The sequence below is a fragment of the Rhagoletis pomonella genome, unplaced genomic scaffold (assembly GCF_013731165.1).
Source record: "Rhagoletis pomonella isolate Grant_MI unplaced genomic scaffold, Rhpom_1.0 Rhpom_scaffold_00004, whole genome shotgun sequence".
Classification (NCBI taxonomy): domain Eukaryota; kingdom Metazoa; phylum Arthropoda; class Insecta; order Diptera; family Tephritidae; genus Rhagoletis; species Rhagoletis pomonella.
In genome coordinates this window covers 48,677,202-48,705,190 of record NW_023458558.1, presented here as the reverse complement: position 1 = coordinate 48,705,190, position 27,989 = coordinate 48,677,202, and the positions used below count along the sequence as shown (strand labels likewise).

Here is a 27,989-nt window from a genome sequence, read left to right as displayed (position 1 = left end):
ATTCAATAAAACATACAAAAACAAAAACAGAACGATAAATGTTAACAATAAAGCAATAACTTCCTTGCCCAAAAAAATCATCAGATTAATCCCAAATCCAATTAAATAAAACCAATAGCTGTTTTTAAGTACCTTCAGATTTGCTTAGTAGAATCACATAGATAAATATAAATATTCCTTTTAGAAATGGCACAGGACGCTGTTCTCCAGCTTTCATTTTTAAGTTATTTAATTTCTTTAAAACAAAGCACTTCCAAAAACTAACACTTATTATTTTTTATGTTGCACTTGGTTTTCTATTTTAGTTTTAATCTTTCTCGAATCCACAAAGCGTTAATCTATTTAAGCGCGTACCGTTCTCCTCTGTTGCACTGCCAAAAATGGAAACATAAGTGGCACGTTGGCTTGTAGCGCCTCAACAAAGTACCAAAGAGGTTTGAAACCGTCTCGTTATGCTTCTTGCACATACATAAATATGCATGTATGTGCATATGTACATACATACATATATAAAACAAATGTCAGCGCCATTGGAACCAAAAACGTACTACTAGTATATACATACATACATATGCGCAAGCGCAAACTAAAATTTTGTCTGGCTTAAGCCCATGTCACTGCCTCAATGTCGTCACTTCCATTATTGCTGCTGCTGCACCATCACCAATGTCTTAAGAGAAAGTGTTTTCCACAACAAATATTCATTGTAATTGGTGTGAACGTACATACACAAAATGGTAAATATGTAAGCAGATACATATGTAGCTGCGTGGCGCTCTGTAACTCTTCCAAGCTGGGCTATTCGTTCAGTGGAAAGTGGCTCCAAATCGTCCTCCCTCCCCCTCATTAACGAACCGCAAACTTACAAATGTGTACATATGTACATACAATGTAATGCGAAGGAAAACTACGGGCTCTTTGTGAAGCCAGCGGTTTTTCGGTGATTGTCCAATTTTTTTTTTTCACATGCGATCATCACTTTTTAGCTGTTTCCACCACCCACAACTGACGATCATGCGAAATGCAATGTTTACGTGCATGTATGTAAATATGTATGTATGTATGTCAAGTTAACATTAATGCGTGCTTGTATATATGCTCAAATGGGACATACATATCTACTATACATAGTACATACATAGATATGTACATACATTAGTTAGGTTCACTCTCGCATACACAAAATTCCATTCTTCCTATACGAATCATGAAAACAAGAAGAAGCGCCAGTTACTGTCGAAATTCGACCGTGTTTCTAGTTTTTTTAAGGCCCTTGGAGGGGGTTTCAAACTTAGCACGTCATTTAATATTGGATACTTACCTTTGGAACTAAGACATGACTACTACAATTTTTAACATTTTTGAAGGCCTTTGGCAGGACTTGGCGATGACCCCATACATTTCAGTTTGTCTATAAATTGGGATTATTTTATACATATCGATAATTCGCTGAATTTTAAAAACTTTAAAATCCGATACCTCAACGAAATTCGATAGCTCGACTAATTTCGATGGTTTTCGATAAGTTTCGATAACTGTTCGTTTCGACAGCTCGATAAATTTCGATAAATGAAAAATCGATAAACTGTGAATAACTCTACAAATTTCGAAAACTCGGTTATTTTAATAACTCCATATTTTTCGAAAGCTATCGACAAACTTTGATAACTCTGTACACTCTGGTGATACGAAAAAATTCGGTAAGCAGTGATAACTCGTAAAACTTATACCTTAACCTTGAAATTTCGATAGCCCGATATATTTTGAACATTCCAAAAACTTCGATTCGATAACTTGATAAATTTCGATAACTATAAACTTCGAAAAATTTCAATACATTTTCTTACCCTTTCCTGACCATAATTCCTATGTATTTCTCCTTGTCTACATTTTCGTTTTTATTTCTTTATCACCACAATTATCTTTATCAAAAAGTTTAATTTCCAATACTAAGTGAAACAAAATGCGAAAAAACTCAAACTGAACACGTTTCACCCAAAACTATACACCAATACGGAAATTTTCAAACGATTGTCGATTGTTTGGCCACAATTTGCAACTGAAATCATAAAAACTCATCTACAGAAAAATACCTTTTCGATGGTGTTCTTGGTTTTAAAATCGGTTCGGTAGAGTCGCGAAACGAACGGAGACAAAATTTATGGTAGCGTAGGTATTAATATATAGATGTGGACAACTCAAAACTCACATCCATTGTACTGAAATAAACCTAAGCAGATAGTTGGGTGTCAAGGAGCTCAGGTGCTCGTCTCTCAAGACATCTTGGCCCAATGTATCATACCTGATTCTTGCAAAGGCAGACAGAAGCATCTTCAAGGCAGGATGGGCAAATGGTACGCCTATCACAGTCAGGTATACATAGGTCGCACGTGAAGTGACCAGTCAGCAGTCCTTCTGCTCAGTGAGTGCAAAAAACGAGATAAATTTATGCAGATAAATTAGAGATATCCATTATACTAAATTGGTCTTGCTAATTTTTAAATTTTTAATTCATGATCAGCAAATAGAATAGGAAATTTCAGGCCCTTAGTTGACTCCGCCCCGTTACTTCCATTATAACCCAGACAATAAATACCCTAAGTAGCACCGATCTTGCTGATTTCCCCAGAAGACCTTGTATTATTGATTATTAAATAGCTTACCAAATTGTATTGGACCGATTTTTTTCGGTTCCGACAAATAATTCATATTGGTATACACTCTTTTATGGATTTATCACTCCGTTTTCTAGTACTCGGACGAAAGTTGTAATTCCAGAAAATGTTGGTAAATTTTTTTATTTAAATTTGATGCAGAGGCACTATTTAGATTGAAACAATTTTATGATTCGCAACAACTTTTCTCGAGAGGCACCCTAATTCTCGTGCAGATACTACATATGTACACATGTATGGGTATAGATATTTACACAGATGTAACATGTGTGCATAGCACAAATGTGACGCGGGAAAATAGCTTCTTCCATTGAGCCCCTGTCTTATACATAGGTATGCAACACAAGTTCCCACGTGCCTTAATAACTACATACATACCGTAAGTACATTAGGGAGGGTCAATGTGTATGTTAGATTTGGTCGAGAATACGGGCAGGGTTTAGGAGTGTTCCTTCGCAATATTATAAGAGATTTTTTCGAAGAAACCATGGGTCTAAAATCAATTTCGAGCTTACCAAATTGCGAAAATGCGTCTTTTCCTTGACAACTTTTTAAGCCCTTCTAGATTGTTTCTATAAAGTAATTTAAAAATACATTTATATTTACGACACTACAGCAAAATAAAACATTGCTAAAGAAAAAACAATTTTCGCAATTTGGCCAGCTCGAAATTGATTAGAGATCTTTGGTTTTTTTCAAAAACTTTTTTTTGGAATTTAACGTAGAATGAATACTCCTATTCCATACCCGCATAGTCAAAATAAATTTACCCACCCTAATGTATGTACCCAGATACATATACATACATATTTATGAGAAAGTCCATATTTGATGTATGTATGAGAGTGATCGTGCTGCAAGTGCTCAGATTATAGGATATATAAAAGTCATAGGAAGAAGAATTATTAAAATTTAAAACCCACGCTCCATGTCTGGCGAATTTTTAAATATTTGATTGCATTTTATTAAATTATGTAATATAGTTACATACACTTATGTGTACATATGGATATGTATATATTAGGAATGTTAATGTCGGGATCCCGGCCTTTTTAGGTCCCAAAAATTCCGGGATTTGTAATTTGCACTGATGGCAATAATAGAAACACCTTTTCTTGACCAGTATTGGCTATATTTTTATTTATTTAATAAATAATACTTCTTTATAACTGTCTAGCTGATTATACATATAACACGGCGCGATAGTAAATTTTAAACACAAATATCAATATATTGGCGAAACCATGGGCCAAATGTAGTAAAATTGCGTTTTTAGTTTTTCACTTCGACCTCCGTTATTCGAAAATGATTAAAAACAATTCAGAAAAATGTGCTTAGAGAAGAAGTATGGGTATCTAATTAAAGAGGAAATCCTGTAGAATTTAAACAGATTCGAGTTTTTGGCGCAGAAGAACTGTAAAGTATTGAAAATGTCCTTTTTAAATTTTATACTTGAAATTTCGTAATATTTGTTTTTGAAAAAAAAAATAAGTTAAGGACTTATACAAACTCGATAACATCCTCGAATTTCGTCCTTCTAACTTTATCAGCTTAAAAACATACCTATTAGTCCTTGTGATTCCAAAAAATTTTTAATTTTTTTTTAATTCTAAAGATTCTAATTTCCTCTTGCATTTGGTACCCATATTTTTATTCTACATTGCATTGAATTTTTAAAATAATTTTTGGAATTAATCATATCTTTGAAATAAATCCTGACGTTAGAGAGAAAAAATAAAAACGCCATTTTAAATAAAAAAGTAGGTTTCAAACCAATTTATTTATTTTTTATTTTATGGTAGGAAAGCTTCTCAAACAATATAGAAGCAATTCTTTCGATTTGAGTTGTTGAAAAGTAATGAATATCTAGAACCCGGTACTAATCCCGACGACATCCCGAAAATCCCGGGATCGGAAAAAGCTGAAAATTAACAGCCCTAGTGTATATTTAGTATATTATATGTATATACCCACATACGTACCTGCCATTTTTATACTATGTATGTATCCATAAATATATATGGAGGTAGAGTGCAGTGGGCGAAGTATTTTCGACATTTATGCGTCCTCATAAAAGTGGCACAAAATCATTAATTTTTGTTAACTGTTGCAATACCAGTGTTTACAGTTTAGCCTTTTTGAGGCTACATCTAGCCTTTTTTATTTCAAGGCATTGAACATTTGGGTCTAACTCCTACCCTTTTTTCAAGCCATTTTTAAAATAACATTTTTTACTAGTTACATGTACAGACTTTATATCAACTGGATGAATCCATGAATATTTAATGAAAATACTAATTATCTCTTAAATGAGGTAACAGTGACTTTTAACATAAAAATATACCAATCTTAGTACAAATATTGGTTTCTAGGGTAAGAATTGAAAAATTCATTGAATGAAAATACTTTTCTAGTATGAACTTGTAAAATTTTTGTTTAGTTTTCTTGTATTGACATTTAGTAACGCTGAGCGGTTGTACTTTAAATCATGATAAAAACATAGTAAGGTAGAACCGTTCTCTCAATTCGTTTACCAGCATTTTAAAATCATATAAAACTGAAAGTGAAAAAATTAAATTTTTCAAAATTTTTGTTGTTTGAGATTGGAAATGAAAATGGGTGCGTGAGTTTGTGAGTAAATTTTGATAAACAAATGTCGAAAAATTCTGTCTTTTCATTATTTCGGAGGCTTGCAATGACACCACCACTTATTTATGAGGCGTTCCATACCAAAACGAACGGGGTTCACACTTCATGTGTTTGATTTGTTTCAAATTTTTAGGACTGATGCATAAACATTAATAATAAATAAATATGTATCACATTTGAGCTTGATTAATACATTTTTAAAAACTTAACAGCACAAAAATAAAAACAAATTTACATATTTAATAGTTTTCCAATTATCTCGAGAGCGGTGCGAGGAAAGCAATAAAAAAAAGTAAAAATAAATCATACATCAAAATTGTCTATGAAAAAAAAAAAATATTTAAAAAGGTTTTTTTCTTGAAAAAGTTTTCACGTACAAATTTTTTTATAAAAAAAACCCAGTTTTTGAAAATATCCCATCCCAAAAAAAAGGAAAAAATCACAATGGTAGCTCTGAGTATTGCGCAATATTTAAGTATAGTATTGTGGGGTGCACTCTACAACAATTTGAGCTATGAACTTTTCTTTACACAAAAGTTGGTTAAAATTAGTACATTACAAATTTTCAAATTTTTTAAATTTTTTTAGAATCACTATAATAAAGTGCAAGTTTTAAGCTGCTGCAGAATTGTGTTGATTTTTAATATTTTTTTATGTTGACGGCCTTTTGCACTTTTTTCTTATGGCAAAAAATACGCAAAACCGTTTTCAAAGAAAATTTAAAAAAAATAACGCCAGTTTTGCAATCGCTAAAAACTTGCCCTTTATTATAGTACTAGAATTTAATGGGCTACAAAACTGCATTTGTAAATTTGTAATGTACTCATTTTGCTCAACTTTGGTGTAAGATAAATTCATAACTCAAATTGTTGTAGAGTGCACCCCACAATACTATACTTAAATATTGCGCAATACTCAGATCTACCACTGTGATTTTTTTAATTTTTTTTGAGATGGCATATTTTCAAAAACTATTTTTTTATCAAAAAATTTTTCAAGAAAAAATATTTTAAAAATATTTCTTTTCATAGAGAATTTTGATGCGTGTATGTGTGATTTTTTCAAATTTGGAAAACTATTAAATCGATTTGTTTTTGTTTTTGTGCTGTAAAGTTTTTAAAAATTTTTTAATCAAGCTCAAATTTCATAGTTATTTATTATTTATGTTTATGCATCAACTTTAAAAATTTGAAACAAATCAAACACATGAAGTGTGACCCCCGTCCGTTTTAGTATGGAACGCCCCTTATATATTTATACAAGTGTGTACAATGTACATACATATTTATGTCCTCAGTACACGTCTTTCATGCATATTCAAACTGTAGTGATGGAATTGCAACTAATGGACATGTTTTGTTAAATACCTTTGGTATACATATATTAAGGAGAGAAGCGCGTGCCATAACGTCGCACCTGGTTGACTTTGGGACGGTTAAGCTCCGGCATGCTTTCGTGCATGAACATTAGGGCGGGTCAAATTGTATTTAATTTAATTTAAAATGTAATTACTTCTTTACGACACTAGAGCAAAATGTAAGTAAACTAAACATATTTTCGCAATTTGGCAGACTCCAAATTAATTTTAGATTCATGGTTTCAGCGGTAAATGTACTTAGAATTACACGTAGAATCCTCTTATACTATACTCACATAGTCAAAATAAATTGAGCCGCCCTAATGTGAATACCAACAAATGTACATTTATCTATGTATATACCCTGCAGTGAAATCCCAAACTAGTCAGGAAAAATACTAGTTTACAACTAGAATTTCATGACAGAAACCGATCTAGTTCGAAAATGACCAGACTTGTACCAAGTACAAAACGATTTCTTCATGCCCTATTTTATTTGACTTCGACAGTTTAATACAATAAAGTACACAAAATATTATAACTTTTATTTGGCTATATTGTAAACCGTTAAAGCGAGTACATACTCGCGGAGGAGGAGCTCCTCCTATCCAGTCAGGAGACTTTGACGCCAGGTGGTGGAGCAAGTACTGTGGGCCACAGTACTCCGTCATCTAATCAACAGCTTTCTACGGCTGCCAAGGGGCAGCCAAATATCAAACCCTCGACGTCGAAGGCAATTCGGGAAAAGGGATACCGGCGGGCTCTATCTATCCTCGGTAGTATAGAGCGGAATGAGACCAAAGGGATCGTGCACCCGAAGGACGCCGTAGACAAAATCCGTTTTCAGGCGGTGGTGGATGAGTACCGGCTGTACCAGGCCACCGAACACAAGGATGCGGGAAAGCGGAATAGGTCCCAAGATGAGGTCGAAATAGCCTCAAAAAAGGGTAGGTTTTCTGCTGACCAGGCAAGTGCGGCTGCTGCAGCAGGGCCACGGCGTGGCTTCAGCGAGGTGGTAAGAGATAGCCTGCAGGTGGCACTTGTAGATGCGATTTCCAACAAGGCGAAGCCGGTGCTTGACAAGTGGGGGGAGATTGAGGCGCGGCTGTCTCAAATCGGCCTTTAAAGTCTCCTGTCCCGTAAGCTTCGGGCGGAACAAATATCCTCCATGGTGGGGAGAGGAGATCTCGGAACTTAGGAAAGAGTCTCGCAAAGCCTTCAACTTAAGCTATTCCACGGGCAATCACATTAATTCAATTAGAATATGAATGATTCATTTGTAGTTTTGAATGGATTTATGCAGACGTCTAATATATATATATATATATATATATATATACGCTTGTTGTGAATTCTTGAAAAGCTTAAAGCGGCATTAAATGATCACCAATTTGTACCGTTTCGCAACAAATTTCTAATAACATTTATTTAAAAAATCATTCAACCGACTGGATAATTCGTATAAGTATGATGTAAAACGTTTTGCGTGCATATCCATATAAATATGTATGTATGTATGTTAATATGTATGTATTTACAGATATTTTATGTTTAACTGGATAAATTGTATTTTGTTCCATTAGCCGAGGTTCATCACCTCAGGAAGAATCCGACTGAGCTTAAACTGGCATATGTACATATGTATGTATGTATGTACAAACACCGAGAAAAGAGTTTGGTTATGTCAACTAAATATATTTAGATGACTTTTTCCTGAGTGTACCGTAGGGTGGTCCAAAAATGTATGAGACCAAAAAATATACCCTCACTCTTTTATTTTGAAATCAAAAAATATTTAGAGGTCGCTCAAAGCGCTCAATGTTCCACATTTTATTTATTAACTAGTGAACCCGCATGGAGTTAAAATGCCCAAAATTTAATTTAAAAAACTTCAGAGTTATACGAGCTCCGTGTACCATATTTCATAAAAACCGTGCAGCCATTTTATTTTCATCGAATTTCAAATCACCCTATACTGATGGAAAAAAGTTCTTAATTAAAAAAATAAAACTTTTTCATACATACATACACAGGCTATGGTCTCTAATTTGACATGTCATTTTTGAAATTCCTTTTCAAAAGTATTCTCAAACTAAGAACTTCTTAAATCTCTTTCGTCTTACATTGTGATACACATGTATTTCAATAAACTGATGAACTAATTCGAATTCGATTGTTCGTACAAACGGCAACCCTCCTAAGTAGAGGTCAGGAATAAATCTCCCTCCAACCAATTTCGATTTATACCTCATCATCTTTAAAAAATTTATCCTACGTACTGAATAATTTTAATGTAACTTTTTAAACACGTGGCAACTCTCTTCAAACATTCGAAATGTTCAAACTAAAGATTTCTTAACATTCTTTCGTTGGATAACGGTATTTTTATATTACATATACTTTTTGAATTAGTTGATTATTTAGACCTTTCAAACGGGTGGCAGCCCTATTCAAAAGTATTTTCAAGCTTAATCATTGTTAACTCCGCCAATAGTTCCAAATCCTTGGTAACAGTTCCCAAATATTGTCAAAATTCGGGAACTAAATATCTTTAGTTTTCGAAACTAATCCTTTTTCTCAGTGTACGAGATATCACTACGAAATGTGGTAGACGAGCTACCCTTTATCCAAGGTGTTTGGGTTGGGATTGAAAATGAACGAAATCGGACAATAACCACGGCCACCTCCCACGATATTTCCGCAAATACTAAATAAATTTTGTTTAAAGTTAAACCTGAAGTAGAATTTGGCCTTAAAATAATACATCCCAGCCAAACTCAGTGCGGTAGTTTGGAAACTTATTACTTTCAACGTTTTTATTAATTTGCGGAATAGGGTATTTTTAGCGTGAAAAACTCTAATTAAGGGCATGACGTGTCTGATGTCGAGCCGCGCATGTGCACTACGGTTGTTTTCAAGCTAATGCGGCGCTCGTTCATTGCCCCTCAAAAGAAATTTACTTGTTACGATTTAACGGCTGCGCAACTTTTCTTTGCCTACTTGAGCGCCCAACATTTACTGCTTAATGTGAATTTCAGAAGAGAGCCGGTAACCGAAATACATATGTATAAACAAATAAAAACATATTTATGAAGTACTTATATTTATCTATATGCAAGCATATGATACATCACAAAACTAACCAGTTTTAGTGTGGAAAATTACTTTGGCGAGGCAATTATTAGCAAAAATAAAAATAAAAAATATTTGGCACTCTTATTTTTGCTAATTGTTGAGATAAGCTTCTATTCTAAATCTCAGTGTTCCTATTGATGTTGCCACACAAATGGAGGGACCTACCTTAAATTGCACGATATTTTTGGGAATTTACTCGGATCAAGAGAATTTTCGAGACAACACTCGTAAAAACGGCCAGTTGTCTTTTGTACAAGCAAGCAAACAAAGAAATCGAGTTCGTCGTCGTCCGCGGAAGCCGAGTGGTAAGAAATGCGTGCTACAAGTCTGTAGCTGTCAGGCTCGAGAGATTGCCAAAAATTTGTTTGTTTTTATTATTTATTTTATTTTTTTATTTTATTTTATGTATGTACTTTATTCACACATTTTTTACTTTATTATCAAATTGTTTATTTTACTATTAGTTAATTTAAATTTTTAGAGTTTAATTTTATTAAAAAAGTCAAAAACAACTAACTGAAAGCAACGTTAAAAAAATATGGAACTTATAAAAAATTAATAGAAAATAAATAAATGAAAATTCTACGGGCCGTGGGACTCGAAGCCACGAACTTGCGGCTCGTTAATCCGCATTACTGCCGTCGGTCAAGGCAGCACCGAATCGTCAGAGTTTTCAAAGTTGCCGCCCTGTTGTCACAATCAAAAAAGAAACGCAGTTAATAGCTTTTCTTAAAAATTTCGGCTGTGGCGTCCCGTGAAAATTATGAATTCTTCGTTGGTACTCGATAACTTTATCAACTGTGAAAGGCCTTTTCAGTTTACTTTTGTTAGTCTGGTTAACTGTGTTTACCAACAGCTGATTCATACCTTTTATTCTATAAAATAGACCAATTGGAACAGAAAATTGAATGAATTTAACATTTTTTACTTGAATATATGTATATCGAATAGCCTATTTCAGTTTAACAACTACAAGAAAAATTATTGAGTTTACCACCACGATAATTCGGTAGTCGGTAAAACAAACAAAATACATGGGAAAAAATTACCGAACACCAGTGTGAAGACCCCTAATGTAAGTTAATATAATCAGATCAATTTAAATATAAATTACGAATTTAAAAATTTTAAAATTTAATTTCATTTGAGGAATAACATATATGTATGTAAAAACATACTTGAACCATAAAAACTAAGTTAAATTAAAATATATACATACAGATTTCTTAAAACAATGTAAAAATTACAATAAAAAACTAAAAATTAAAGAAATACTTTAAATAAAAAATTTAAATTTTTCTGTCGGATCTTGGGAAAGACACGTTAGTGCTTTGCATGTCGGCCAATGCGAGGAGAGGTAAAAATACCAGTTGCTAACATTCAAAAAGAATAGAACGTGAACTATGTAGTTGGGCTGAAACGCAAACTAATAGCATTCTACTTAGTTAACAACTATGTAGTAGCTTTCCCTGCAGGGCGGCCTTTCTTACACATACATATGTACATATCGGATACATATTGGATTTGCTCACGCAAAATCTTGGCTCAAGCCTTACCCATTCGCCCTGAAATATTCTAGCCAGAAACACACTTGCTTTATAAAAATACACAACCATTTTGAAATATGAGTATTTCTACTCTCTAGAAAATAATTTATGGAACCTCACATACGCGGTTTTGTACTTTAAACCACGATATGTGGGTTTCAAATAACGAGCTCTATTAAATTTCTAAACTTGAAAGGTCGCTAACAACACTTCTTATTAAAATTGCACACACATATAATTACTTACATACATCCGATCACATATGTATATAAATATGCACATATGTATGTATGTATGGCTACTCAAGTTGGCCTTAACTTTCTTAGAGAGCAACGGGTGGCAGTTGGTGATTGTTTGCCTGCAGGGATTGTCCGCAAATGGTCTGTCAATTTGCTACAATTGCATTTGCCACCAGTTCGACACCTTAGATATGGAAGTGATACTTTCACCGCAATGACTATGTCTGCAATTGACACTGTGCCACACCAATGGACGACGCATTGTCTATATGAGCACATCTCATTACTTAATTGGCCATTGTCACAAAGTCTACTACCAATTCAATGCACGACATCATACTTTAACGAAATTGTTACACACTTACAAATTTCTATGTACATACATAGTAGTACGAGTATGTGGAAATCAGTAGCTGTTAAGTTAATTACTATAACATTTCGCGCTAACAACTTCTGTGTGAGTTTTCTAAAGGTATGTATAAGTGCTTATACGCACATTAAGGTGAGCCCAAAAAAAATTCAAATCATTGCGGACAAGGCTATTTTTATGCTATTATTCCTAAAACAATATCAGATAGAAGTTTGTTCATATGAACGTATAAAAATTAATTTCTAATTAATGGGCGCTGCCTTTGATGCTCCTGGAAACTGTAGTCTGTGGTTTGCAGCTAAACGACGAATATATTGTTTTTGCTCTCCATCCTTGGTAAGCGTTTGGTTTTATTTTTGAATCAACGAAATGGCCCGTTCAGCATTTTCATAAAGTTCCTTGAAAACAGGATTCGTAGACCAACGTTCAATTATAATAATTAAAAAGGCTTGTGCGTTCATAATTCCGTTGTACACAATTGCATCAATAACAAATGCCTCCAAATGCAAAACTTGGTCCTTAGCTAACTGTATACGTTAGGGAAAAATATATAATTTCGTATGGCTTAGATTTTTGATCATCTGCTGCTTCGTTTTTAAAGGTACCCGATCATCAAAGAAGCGAAGCCGACCAAGAATTCGGAAAGAAAACTAAAAAAAAAACGCTGTAAAATCTGTTTAACAAATATCAATATTTGGATGAATTCTTAAAAGGTGTAGAAGTTAGACGTCACTGTATGAAAGCCTAATACCAAGGGGACGCATAACCAGCGGCAACATACGAAGATTTATCAAGTGATGGCCGTTGTTTTTGAACTATTGACTATAAACTGCAGAGAGTAAAATTTCTATCCCTGTGGCGGCTTGCAATCAACACAAGATCTATTTCCAATTTCTTTTCAATCATAGAAAAGCCGCCTAAAAGCGCCCGTATTACACGCTGTCGTATCGAAAACAAGTCCCTTAATTTGGTGAATTAAGTTCCATCCTTTCAATACATCGCCGCAGGCTTGAGCTCGATTTTCTTAAGTTCATTTATGTATATATTTTCGGTATCCCGAGTAGCCCGTTCCTGTTAAAAGAACCGCTATTTGGTCTACTTTTTTTTTTATCCATCAATTTTGGACAAAAGAGTATCATCTCAATGCAATGCTCCTCAATAGAAAATTCTTGTAGAGCTTATTTTATTTTGCAATTCAAACGTTTTCGCAACTGATATTACTTAGACGCTTACTTTTTAACTTGCGGTAACAGATTGTAATTTATAATTTGACAGCTGAGCCAGCTTTTTTGCACACAATGTTGTAAGAAAGCGTAAGGTACACCAAAAAACCCAGTAAAAAGATAAATAGTAGATTTTTATTTGAATAAGCCCTGTATGCAGCTCTCAAGAAAAGCAAAAACTCCATAAAAAATGACGTACAAGCAGTGGCTAAGAAATTTTCTTGTGTAAAATTTTCTTGAGGCAGTACGCAGTTCTTAAGAAATTTGCTACGCTTTCTACTACGGGTTTCTAAAGTTTTTTTGTGAAAAAAGAGCACAAGGCAGCCCATGCTTGCAACAGAAATATGTGCCCATTATTTCTTGAGGAAAGAGCAAGGCAACAGGCTGGTTAAGTATCAGTTGTCAAAATTCTTTGGAGATACACATGCAATAAACGCAATTTTTTCTTGACCATTTTCTTGAGAGCTGCATACTGGGCTGCAATCGTGAGCGGAGAAAGTGTGCAGCTACTTGGTTTTGCAAGTACTATGGGGAAACGTTGGAACGACCAATAAACCTAAGTACATACATATGTACATATTTCAAGCTGAAACTTTTAATGTAGCTTTCTGTAATAAGGTCCTTTTTCCGTACAATTTTGGACAGCCTCAATGTACATATAAACATACTTATGTATTAGGTTTGTTCCACAAGCTACAAGCTAGAAAAACTCGAGCAAAGTTCAAACTGTCAGCGTATATCAAATAAACTCTAAAACTTACTAGTGGAACGCGTATATGTAACTCGAATTGACTTCGAGTAGCTTGTGGAACAAACCTATTAATTTAATATATCAGAGATCACTTTAAGCTTTTGTAAGCGCCCTCCACATCTGTTTTATAATTCTTTTGATAGTTTTAAATACTTCTTTTTAGCGATCGTTTCGAAATTCCAATCGAAGTTTTTACCCCTTTTTTCCTTGTATCCATACATCCAATATTTCTTTTCAATGCAAATTTTTTATCCAAACCCAATGCAAAACTTTTAAGCTGCACTAAGGTGGTGCATATACATACATACATATATATGTACATATGTATGTACTTCTATTCACCGCAACCTTAGTAACACTTAGTACAGCGACTTCCTCATCATGGTTTAAGGTAACTTAGCACAATTTCCTGCTGCGGATTGACTAACTTCCTCAATTATTTTCATGTACACAAGATTGATGCTAAGCAATTCGCAAGTAATTTTATGGTTTCCTTTTAGCACTGTCGGTATTGAAATCCCCAACATTTTTCCCATACATACATACTAATGTCCTTACATATTATACATAAATATTTATTTTTATGCATTTTATTTTTACATTTCAGCCGGAATATTCGCCGAATGTTGGTATCCTGGAGAATTTGCAATTAGAGGATGTTGTTGATGGTGGACGATTTTCACGAGCGAATGATAGTACAATTGTAAGCAGTATTGCAGCTACTTCCATCACTGATGCATCCACGCTTACTACTACCAATATTCAGGCGATGGCTAAAACTACATACAGTCACTCGAACAATAACAACAACAATATAAATACGGATAACGCGACGAGAGCAGAGCATAAGGAGTGCATTGACTCGACCCAATCACGAATGGAAGCCGATCAAAATACAGAGATGCCTAGCACCACGTACAAATCACCTTGCTGCCTCACGTTACCCTTGCCGACGGTGCAAATGCAATCGTTGGCACCTACCCTATCAATCACAACGCCCCTTCCAACAGCGGCAGCAGCTGTATCCGCTACCAATGGTAAAATTTCATATGTAAAGTATTTAGTTGTATCTACAGTGAAACTCAAGTCTCAAAAACATTTATTAAGGGCATTGATTTAAATAAATATTTTTGATTGAAAAACAATGCAAATAGATTTCTTAAACAGTACAATGAATCGCCACCATATTATGTTCTCATATGTATAAAAAGTGATTAGTTATAAATTTAAAATATTCAAAACACACAAAACAATCAATATACTCACGAAACCATGGGCCACTGGTTTTTCTCTCAGGACTTTTAAATTTCAAAAATACGATTAGTCCAAAAAAATTATTTAAAAAAATTCTGTGCAATCTAAATTAATAATTTGGGTACCAAAAGAAAGAGAATTAAAAAAAAAAAAGTAAGTCATTTGGTTTACCAGGACGAAATATACTGAAATTGAGCGAAATTCGAGGATGTTGTCGTATGTATATTAGTCGTTAATTTAAAATTTTTTCAAAAATACATATTGCAAATTTTCAAAGATATTCAAGCATAAAATTTTGATAGGTCTTTTTTGTACCTATTCGTCCTTTTGCGCCAAACCCTTTTTACTTTTTTATACTACGGAATTTTCACTTTTCTATGAAACCCTTATTGTTATTCTACATTCCACTGAGTTTTTTTGTTAATAATTTTTGTTTTAAGTAAGCATATCTTTAAAATTTCAAAGCCCTTTTAAGAAATATTCCGACGCCAGAGAGAAAAACTAGAGTTTTAGAATTTTTGGCCCATGATTTCGCGAATGTATTGATTTCTTTGTGTGTAAAATTTACGCCGACTAAGAATGGCGCTTGTATTTTTATGAGAGGTCGATTTGCTTGGCAGAGGTTTGGCATTGCCTGCCAAGGGGCGACCGTTTATAGCAAAACGATTATCTTTTCTTATTTTAATGTTGGTTGGAAACTGAGTTCGAACCAGGTCCTGCCGTATAGTAGTGTGCACTTCTAACCACTTCACCACATCGGCCGGCTGAAACGTTAACAGAAACGAAATTTTCCGCAAGTGTTTTTTCCTAGCCGAAAAGCGACCCACTTTTGCCACCAATATTAAATATACAAATTTCACACACTTTTTTTCATTTGATAAAGTTATAAAATGTTTACTTGTTATAAGTTATTATTGTGAATAAAATTTCTTTATCAAATAAGAAGCTTTTACCGTGTGTGAATGTTTTTATATGTATATATTTTTTGGATTGTTAATGAATAAAAATAACACAAATCCCGAACAGTCCAAATGCGCAGAATCGGTTCGAACCGCTGAGCCGAGTCGACCAAGTTTTTCATCCAGTTCACGTCCCTAAATAAGTTCAAATAAAAACTAAACATAATGCCGGTCCACCGTGGCATGTAAATCCGCTTACGTATAGAGATGTTTTCTTCTCGCGTTTCACAAGTTTTCATTTACTAAACTTACATAATATCACTCAAACGATTATGAAAGTATCTATGCCCTTTTACAGATTTAAGCAGAGCAGAACACTGGTATGCACACGCCCATGTACACGCCCACCCGCATCCGCATCCGCATTCACATCACCATCACCACCACCCTCATCATCATCATCATCATCATCATCATCACCAGCAACTGAACGAAGATTTGGTAGTGTATACACCGCCAGTTGTTTCGGCCACCACATCCGTTTCGGCGACGGCGTCAGCGTCGACAAGTCCGTCACCGATTGGAAAATTTGGAATCGATAGCTCCACCGATGGATACCTTAATGCCCGAGTACATGCAACAACAACCTCATCGGCAGGCAAGTGTTTATACATATGTACATACATATATATGTATATATATATATATATATATACATATATATTTACATATTTACATAAATTATGTGTACATACACATGTACTACATCGTATGATTGCTATTTTTTTAGCCTGCTTTGAAAGCTGATCACTTACAAATGTCCACATACACAGTGCTTTATTCATATACATAGTAATCAATTTCCCTGAAATCTAGACCAACATATACTTACATTCATTGGTTTTATAAATAATGCCTTATAGTAAAATTACAATGTTATTATTAACATCTTTTCTTAATAGGTATATCCTTTGCTTTTTTAACTATAGTTGTTTTGGTTCTATGTATGTAAATGTTTGCATAACTTTTGTTTATTTTTAAGTCCTGGTGTGTTTGTTCTTGTTTTGTTTGCTACACGTATGTAAACGTTTTCCGCCCTTAATAATTTTCTCGGCACTTTATTTACAGCGCTCCAAGCTATTTGAAAGCGATGCCTTTAAAATTAAATAAATTTTGAAATAAAGTTAGAATATGATGGGGATGGAATGAGCCTGTACATACGCACATACAGTAGTCAAAAGATATTCGTATTCAACTGGAATAAATATTTTCGAAAGGCTATCAAAATTAGTCTTTTTTGTAAAACTTCTGTTTCATTCGGTTAAGTCACGGCATAGTATGTTATAGTGGTAAAATGATTAGATATTAATATCAAGAATGTTATTTCCTCGAAAAGACTTGGCATTACTACGGTTACCATCCGTCCTTTATTTTAAAGGACAGTCCTTTATTTTAACCCCCTGTCCTTTATAATTTTTTTTTCAAAATAAAGAACGCCATTTGTCCTTTATTTCTTAAACTGTCCTTTAAATGTGCTTTCGATTTTGCAGAGGTCAATTTTTAAACAGAGAATATGAAAAAATAAAATACCCCTTATAAAATATAATGTCAACCTTCGCCAGTTTGTTTCGCACCCCACTTAAGGGTTTTTATTTAATCGGTAATCTTTGTACAATCTATAAATCACGAATCATATCTAATACTGATGGGCGAAATTTATATAATTGTAACAAAAATTAACTAATGTTTACACATTTTCTTAGAAAAATTAAATACTTAGAGTAAAATTCATTGTTCACAAAAGCACAGAGGAAGTTGTGCCCAGGATCGTGTTACACGCTGAGTTTCCAGTTCCATTGAAAAATAACAATATACCGCCGCTGGCTTCGTCGTGTAGTATGAATTATGATAAAGGCATTTTGGCAGCAAAGGATGACGAAGTGCTTTTTAAAGGATTTGGTTTCCTTTTTCGGAATCGGTTAAAATCCGGTTACAACGCTTTTTGAGAAGGGGAACTTGCACAATTAAATAATATAATTAACTGGTAAATTTGATCTAAATTACGATATGCTTGAGGTACTTGTATTATACCTATGTATCATTTTGAAAAAAATGTCCTTTATTTTACGTTGGTTAATATGGTCACCGTAGGCATTACTCGGTAGGCATTCAATACCAAAACACGTTCAATAGATATCAAAATGATAAAATTTCATTATAATGTTTATTTGCAAATCCATTATTATCAGTAACTACTTTGAAAGGGAGAAGCACTTTCCAAAGGTTTTCACAGTAGCATTGAGATCTACTATTTGGGGCGGCCACCTCACAGCTTTCCTATGAAAGTAGCGAATTTGAAGTCCTTTGTTTATCGAATAGCTACAATCGTCGCTCAGTGGGGTTGTACCCCGAAAAACGATATCATGCTAATATTTAAATTGATACTAGTTATTCATCTAAACCAGCGATGGGCAGAGAGAGCTTTTACTTTGAGCGCGCCTATACAAAATATATAGAAAGACTAAAAGAGCTTTGCCCGCGGGCAAGGCAGTGCCCATCGCCGATAACTTTATCGAGTAGATATTCTTAAAATTTTAAGAGCTCTGTTACATTAACGCCCCATACTCTCTTTTCGTTTACACTTCGGACAGAGTTGTATTGGCTTTACTTTATCAAGATTATTGAGTGAAATCGTTAGCAGTCATTATTTCAATGCACCAAAGGAGCATAGTCCAACAATATCCCTAGATGGATTCGTGCAGATAGGCGCAAAACTTTCTGTGACACTTGCTTCTAATTACGAAGTAAAACTGGGGAACAAAGATTAAATGGTTCAGCTTTACTTAACATCCACGGAGATACGGAAGTTACGAACAAGGAAATATTGAATACAATTTTTTCTTTTAAAGACGCAGCAGTAGAGAAATGTTGTTTCTATTGTTTTCATATATACAGTGGTCCAAAAAATAATAGAATTGCGATATTTTGACCAGTTTTGGCTTTCAACCAAAAAAATTCTCAGAAATCGATAGGATTTTTTATAAACTTGAAACTTGTCCTTCGTTATACTAGAATTAAATGGGCTACAAAACTGCATACCTAAAGGTTAAAAAAGTTTAAATTTTGGTGAAAATTTGCAGAACTTTTTTTTTTTTGGACCAAGATTGAAATGTAAATGTATATGGTGCTTGCTGTAAGGCCAGTTAAACTTTTATAAAAAAATAAAACCATTAAATAAACAAAAGACAAATAGTCAAAATATTTCACTCTTTTTATTTTGAGACAACTCTATGTAAGCACTCGAATTTATTTAAAAAATATTAAAATACATATCTATATATTAATACGCTAACATGAATTTTGTCTCCGTTCGTTTGGAGATTCTACCAAACCGATTTCCAAACCAAGAACACCATTGGAAAGGCATTTATTTTTCCGTAAATGAGCAGAGTTTTTATGGTTTCACAATTGGTTGAAAATTACGCCCAAAACGGTCGATTAAACATTTTCGAATTGTGTATAGATGTTGCTGCAACATGTTCTATTTGACATGTTTCGCCTGTAGTATCGCTACACATTTGAAATTAAGCTTTGAAATAAAGATAAATATGAAGATGAAGAAATAAATGATAACGATGAAGTCAAAAAAAAGAAGGCAAAAGTGAAGATAAAGACGAAAATGGAGACAATGACAGATACATAAGAATTAGGGTAACTGTAAGGGTAAGAACATTTCTTGAATTTATGAAGTGAAACTTCTTTTCTTTCTTCAAGGGGAATAATGCACATGGAAATGGTTTTCAGCGGTTTAGCGATTTGAGAATAAAAACAAAAACAAAGATACCTAGAGGTACAGGCAAAAACGAAGATCAAAATTTACACACTTTAAGGTAAAGGTGGAGAGGAATATGCAAAAATAAAGATAAATATGAAGAAAAGGATGAGGATGAAGATCGATATTGTTATCGATACAAAACTCGATATTTTTATCGATATAATAATCGATATTGCTATCGATAAAATAATCGTTATTGTTATCGATACTGTTATTGGGTAGGTTCAGAAGGCGCAGCAGCTGAGCGCAACCGTTGCTAAAAATATCAGTGATCGTTATGCGTCTTCTGAACGGCTTGATGCATTAGCTGTCAAATTCAACTCTCAACAACATGTTGTCTCAAATTACCAGAAAAATATTACGATTATCTAACACGCAACTGTTCAGTTGATCAGAAGTACACAACAACGCGTTCAGAAGGTGCAATGGCAACAGTTACTGAGCTGTTGCGCCTTCTGAACGTGCCCATTGATTAAATAACCGCTATCGTAATCGATATAATAATCAATATAATAATCGATATTGTTATCGATACAATAATGGATATTGTTATCGGTACAATAATCGATTAAATAATTCATTTTGTTATCGATTTAGTCATTTATATTGTTAACGATATGTACAATAATCGATACTGATGATTGTTATATTTATCGATGAATTAATCGATTTTACAATCGTTATATTTTTCTATATGTTTATGGATATTGTTATCGGTATTTTTATCGACACAGTTATCAACAGGGTTATCGATACACTAATCGGAACATGGAATGTGATCACATTATATGACATCACATCACATTTTATCACATGATATGAAGAGACATCACATGATATTACATCACATAATATGATATCACATCACACGATATCACGTGACATGATATTATGTGATATGACATCACATTATATGGCATGATATCACATGACTTGACACCACATGATATTACATCGTATGACACGACATGGCATTACAAGACGTGGCATCACATGATATGACATCATATGGTATGACATCATATGACATGACATCAGAGGATATGACAACACATGACATGACATCAGAGGATATGACAACACATGACATGACATCCTATCACATCACATAAAATCACGTCACATCTTATCACGTCGTCGCACCTCATCTCATCTACGTGAATAGAAAAAGAAAAGGATATAAGCAAAGATGTGAAAGATAAAAACAAAGATGAAGACCAAGGTAAAGTTACCGATTTCAAAACCAAAAACACCGTTGGAAAGGTAATTTTCTGTAGTTGAGGAGAGTTTTTATAGTTTCCAAATTGGTTGACAATCGTCGTTTAAAAATTTCCATATTTGTGTATGGTTATTTTTGCAAACTGTACAATTTAAGCTGTTTCGAATTTTGTTTTACTGCGTATTTGAAATTAAACTTTGAAATAAAGATAAACATGAAAATGAAGAAACAAGTGATAACGATGAAGACAAAAAAAAAGGCAAAAGTAAAGATAAAGACGAAAATTGAGATAAAGGCGAAAGTGGAGACAATGAGAAATACATAAGAAGTAGGTTAAAAGAGTTGAAATTTTCCGATAGGAATCGAAATAAAATCAGCCATAAAGGTTACTGAAATTTATCGAATCATCGAAGTTTATAATTATCGAAATTTATCTATGCTTATTAAGTTATCGCAACGTATCGAATTATTCAAACTGATCAATGTTTATTGAGTTGTCGAAATTTATAGACACAGAAACTTAGTTGTCCAAATTTACATATAGTTATCGAGCTATATAAAACGTGTGGGATTCACGAAATTTGTCAAGTTAAAGAAATGTATCAAGTTATCGATATTTATTGAATTATTTTTATTTATAGACTTAACGAAATTTATCGAGGTATCGTAATGCATGGAGTTCTTTCAACTTACAGAGTTATCGATAATTATTGATATACTGAAATTGGTTGGTTCAACGAAGCGAAGGTTATGGAATTTTCAAAATATATCGATTTATCGAAATTTCAAGGTAATATAAGCTTATCGATTTATAACTGCTTATCGAATTTAATCGTCTTAACAGAGTGTATCAAGTTATCAAAATGTTTAGATAGTTTTCCAAAAATGTGGAGATGTCAAAAGTAAAAATTTATAAAGTTACCCAAAGTTTTTGCATTTTTGAGTTATCGCAATTTATCGAGCCATCGAATTTAACAGTTATCGAAATTGGTCGAGTTAACGAATTTTGTTGAGTTATCGAATTTTAGTGTTCTTGAAATTCATCGAACTATCGATATGTATCAAATCATTGAAATTTATCAATAAACTTGAATGTATCGGGTCAATTCCAAGTCCTGCCGAAGTCCTCCAAAGACCTTCTCAGATAAAAAAAAAAATTAGTTACGTTTTAGCAGAAGATTTTCCGGTTAGTTAATTTGTACCGTTTAAGTTTTGCTACGTGTTAAGTTAGAAAACCTCTCCAAGGTTCTTAAACCAGAAAAACTGTCGAATTTCGACAGTAACTGGCACTCTAGTATGTACATAATACATTGATAATGATTGATTATGGGGGAAAAGAATTTTAACCTAATTTTAAATTAGGGCATATGCTAGGGGCCTTCATCTAAAGTGATAAAGGGATAAATTGCTTAAATTATCAGTTCATCCGCATTCTTTTATGAACGCACCTTGGTAAATAATTGCATAGTTACGTTTCATTCTTACCTTGTCCATTGTGTTCATTTGATTTAATCGAAATCGGTTCACATTTATTATGTTGTTAATAGCTTATATTGAGTCGCAACACTATGCGATAAGGCAACAACTTTTTCTGATCCGTCTTAGTCCTCTTCAACGTTAAATACATAAGTTTATAGTACCTACTTAGAAGCAACCGTTATAGAGAAAGACCAAAATGCTATGACGCTTTTGACGTTGCCCGCTCGCTCGCTTTCGGCTCAAGCGTACACAACATATGGTGACCTTAACGCAATTTGTAGCTCTGTGTGAATTACTTTTAACAAATGCATTGCAATGTCTCCCGTGGAGTATTAATTTTTCTCAATATATGAGCACAAAGCCCTTTTTATTACTTAGCATGTTTATACATTTAGGATGAACGCATTTTTGTATTGACTATTTGCTATTTTAAGTATTGCTTCTTCTATAACTTTTTTTAATTTTCTGCTAAATGTATACATTGATGTCATAAAATGTACATATTTAGATACAAAAGTACGCAAGAAACACAAACATTCATACTTATTACATACATATGTACTCATTCTTTGATTTGTTAATCTACAATGTCTATTTCAGCAACCGCCAAAGGAGTGCGTCATGAAAGAACTTCCTCAACAGCTTTTTTCGACATTCCCGCTGTGACACATCCTTATTGCTACAGGTAAGCAAAGACAAATGTGGTATGAGTGAATTGATGAAAACACCAACAATATGTATGACCAAGTTCGAAGGGTGATCCAAAAGTAATGACAGGTAGGCACCTGCTGGGCAAAAGCAATTGTAGGAAAGAATATGTATTTGTACTGGACTTCCCTACTAATAAATAATACAATAAGCCAAATGTTAGGTCAGGTATCGTTACGAGACAAAACTAAGACTGCATTAGACAATGTTTCAGAACATCGCAGTCCTTTTGGCAAACTGAAACACCTTGCTGTACCCCATATTAACTGCGTTTTCCAGATTAGGAAGAAAGCCTCTTCCGAGAAGGCTAATTCGCAGTCTTCTAAGGGCAAGACAGTCGCAGAGGATGTGGTTCTCTTTCATCCTGCATCTGCTACATATGTATCTTATCATTTGTCAGCGCCAGGTTAAAGGAGTTCGAGTCCTGCAGAAAATGGTCCGTTAGAACACCCAACCAGTAGCCCAGCGATTCTCTCTTGAGGGATAGGAGAAACTTCGTGAGCTTTATGTCGCATGCCCTGCACATAATCCTGGCTACCTTGCAGCCTTGTGTTTTCGCCCACTCCTCCTGCACCTTCCGGGTCACGGACAAGTCCAGACAGATGGAAAAAGAACATTGTTTATTCCATAAATACATATAATTAAATAAAAAATGTGTACATACATAGTACAAAGGAAAGTCGAGATTCTCTGTACGCGGTAATCTACTACTGAACGGATTTTGACGAGATTTTATCTGATATACTCTGTATGGACAGGAGAGTGACCTTTTTATTTAGAATTTTATTACGGTTGCCACCTGTCTAAAAAACTATAAGATCCGCACAGTTCGTTGGATTACAAAAGATGAGATGTCAAATGAAAGGGATTAGCCTCTATATTCAATCATAATTGCATTTTGCATCGTCACTGTCAAAAGAAAAGACAGCCTCTACATGTGCAATAATGTATTATATTTCTGAGTAGGGTTGCCATCTATTAAAAAGTTAAAAGATTTGCGCCGCTCGTTGGATTACAAAATGAGATACCAATTGAAAGGGCCTGGCCTTCGCATATACAAAAGCTTATTTTGAATAGGGTTGCCACCTATTTAAAAATTACTATCTTTTATACGTAGTATAAAGGAAAGTCGAGATATTTTTTACCACGCTAATCTCAAAAACTACTGAACGGATTTGTACGAGATTTTTTAAGTATAACCTGAATCGATGGGAATATTATTTTTATTACTTTAAATTCCTATAGGATTGCCACCTGTCTAAAAACTTATTAGATCGTTGCACTACAAGAAATGAGGTGTCAAATAAAAGGACTCGGCTTTTAGATGTTCAATAATGCATTACTTTTTGAGTAGGGTTGCCACTTTTTAAAAATTATAAGATTTTCTTGGACTTGTTGGACTAAAAACTGAGTTACTGAGTGAAAGCATATGGTCTTTGCATGTGCAATAAGTTTTTATTTTTTGTTTGAGTTGGTTTGCCACCTACTTAAAAATTATGTATGTATAATACGCGAGGGCATTTTTCGTTAATGACATTAGATTTGCACAGTTCATTCAATTAAAAAAATGAGGTGCCAAAGGAATAGGCTTGATCTTCCGATTTGCAGTAAGGTTTAATTTTTGGAAGAGGGTTGCAACCGTTAGATTACAAGAAATGAGGTGTCAAATGAAAGGGCTTGGCCTCCAGATGCGCAATTATATATAATTTTTAGTAGGGTTGTAACCTATTTAGTTGTCAATCGCGAAGCCTCGCGCATACGAGGCCGGCTAGTAATTCATAAAGAAAGTAATATTCGCAAAATATTTTTACTTAGGAAAAGTCTAAAATTTTCTACTTACAAATCCGTCCATTTAACTCGCTCATGTACTAATTTTTCTCATATGTAATAAGGTGACTACCTATGTGCTCTATTTTATTTATTTATTTATTGAGTCTAAAAAGTTACACACTTATTTACAGACTAGATAAAAATAGAAAACAATTCAAGTTTAAATTTATAAAAACTTTTATTAAAATTAAAAAAGCTGCTATATAGATTTGCTAGATGTATAGTTTTAACGATTGGTTCATTCATTGCATAATTTGTTTTACGAGTTACTTCGATAAATAATCTAGTATGCCGAATATTACGCGGTGGAATATAGGGGATGAATAAATTAGACAAATCAGAGCATTTAATGTTAGAGTTAATTATGTTATAGGCAAACAAGAGCGAGGAACAAGTTCTTCTCTCATACAAATCGTGGAGGCCAAGTAATTTACGTCTGCTGATATATGATGGGAGGCCATCAGGCCAACGAAGCATACGCCAAGCGATTTTAGTAAATATTTTCTGAACTCTCTCAATTTTACGTGAGTGTACTCCATAGAATGGATTCCATATAAATGAGCAGTATTCGAGACGACTTCTTACCAAAGAAATGTAAAGTGATCTCAACGTCATTGGATCTTTAAAGTCTACGGAATTACCTCTAATAAAACCAATCATTGTAAAAGATTTTGAAATAATAAAGTCAATGTGACTAGAGAGAGAGAGTTTGGAGTCAAATAATACACCCAGATCTTTAATCTCATAAGAGCGGTTCAACGAGTGAGCATTTATTTTATAATTGAAAATAGTGGTGCCAACCTTTTTTGAATAGGAAACAACGCAACATTTATTCGTATTTAAAAATAAGTTATTGTTACTACACCATCCGGCAAAAGAAGCATTTAGCGAATTTAAATTCTTGAGGCAGGTTATTAATAAAAATAAGGAACAATAAAGGACCACAGTGAGTCCCTTGTGGAATTCCTGACCAAGCATCAATAAGCACAGATGATTTAACTCCTCCAATTGACCCAAAAAGTTTCCTATTCAATAGAAAACTGGAGAAAAATTTCAACAGTTTTCCATTGATTCCATACAATTTCAATTTACGTAACAGAATTGAATGATCAACTTTGTCAAATGCTTTTGAGAAATCGGTGTAAATGACGTCGAGTTGCGCATGAGTCTCAAAAGCATCGACAATTCGATTAGTGACTAAGGCTAAATTGGTGGAAGTAGACCTCCCGGAAAAAAATCCATGCTGACACTCAACAATAGCTTTGCTAATGTGATCAATGAGCTTACGTTGAAGAATGTGATCAAATACACTGGTCGACGGCCAAAATTTACCAGAGACGCCGTTATGAAATTCGTATGTAAAATCACCCCCTGATTCCGAAAATCAAGGTTATTTTTAATTTTATGGTACCGTTTTTGAGATATTTGCAATTTACCGTTTTTGCAAAAAAAAAAAATTGGGTCCACTTAATCATATATATCTCAAGAACGAATTAAGCAATTCCAAAACGGTTTGAAGCTTTTAAAAGGTAATAAAATTTTCACTTTATGCTAGGCCCTGCAGATTCAAAGATAACGAACAATCATTACCGATTTTTTCAATTTTTTTTGTAAAAATATAAAAAAAATTGTACTTTGCGGGGAAGGATCTCGAAAACCTTTTATTTTTTTGCAGATTTTTTTTTTCTCCCTAAGCTCTGTTATATTACAAAAAAAATAAGGTATCATCGAAGAAAATCGATGCAAAACTACGTAAGTTATAAGCGATCAAATAAAAATACCCAGGTTGCGCAATTTCAACGTATACCTCAAAACGTATGTATGGTATACAGAAGAGTGAAATATCTAGCTATGCTCTGTTTCTATTGAGTTAAAAGATCAATTTATGAATGAAATTACCCATATTTTTAACTTTTTCATTGCGGTCGCCAGAATTAAATATAGGATTTATTGAACATAATTTCCACGAATCTAGGAAAGTTCCGCAGTTCAGACATTGTCGGAAGAGAAGTGCCAAAGGATCTGCAACGGTATCGGAACAAATTTTGTTTGTCAACTTTGAAATTGACAGAAGAACATCATCGACGGTAATTTCGAAGGAAGAGATTGGTGGTAAAGACGAGTTATGAAATGCAGAAATCGATGAAGTGATAAACTTTGAGTAGACCTACTGAAATAGTTTAGCGAACAAATTACAGGTATCCTGCGTATTATTGGACACTTTACCATCATACTCCATGCTTGCAGGGAAAGCATTGGTCTTTCTCTTAGAATTTATAACGGACCAGAAACACGTTTAGGTGTCAAAATGTTCCTTCCAATATCTTTTGCTAATGTGCTCAAAAAAATTTGTGTGCAACCATACGGCTCTTTAGATATAAATTTTTTTTAACATATGCCAACCACTATTTGTATACTAATATCACAGGTTTACAAAAAAAAGTGCATGCATATTAAACGAAATCTATATATCCCTATGTTATTCGATACGCTGAATGTAAATCCGATGTATGTACGTTAGCCTCCATCGCGTCAGGTGCGTGGTCAGTTAAAGGTCGAGTAGGGAAAATGATTGAATAAACCTGAAAATTCATATATGTGGGGCTTTAGACTCGCACAAAGTTTAAAGCTTAAAGTTTGGATTTATGTGGGGTTTTCTAAAGAAACACTATATTTAAAAAAAATTATAGTAATTAAAAGTCAAATGAGTGAGTGTCAAATCAATCAGTTTTTGAACAATCGGTCGTGTTTGCATGTTTAATATATAGAAACCCCGCATAAATCCAAGCTTTAAGCTCTGTGCGAGTCTAAAGCCCCAT

The 27,989-nt window shown here is 33.8% G+C and overlaps 2 protein-coding genes across 2 annotated transcripts in view; one reads left to right on the top strand and one right to left on the bottom strand.

The window, feature by feature from the left end:
* LOC118738249 overlaps nucleotides 1-4,664 on the bottom strand; it is an 11,901-nt gene extending 7,237 nt beyond the window's left edge. The window contains exon 1 of the mRNA XM_036469175.1: nucleotides 4,658-4,664. Within this exon, the coding sequence (XP_036325068.1) occupies nucleotides 4,658-4,664 (7 nt within the window). The remainder of the gene's footprint in view (nucleotides 1-4,657) is intronic.
* Nucleotides 1-27,989, top strand: part of LOC118738248 (ETV5-related protein Ets96B) — a gene marked incomplete in the record, with an annotated part of 57,660 nt that overhangs the window by 17,001 nt on the left and 12,670 nt on the right. The window contains 3 exon segments of the mRNA XM_036469174.1: nucleotides 14,557-14,983; nucleotides 16,458-16,757; nucleotides 23,212-23,317. Coding sequence (XP_036325067.1) covers nucleotides 14,557-14,983; nucleotides 16,458-16,757; nucleotides 23,212-23,317 — 833 coding nt within the window.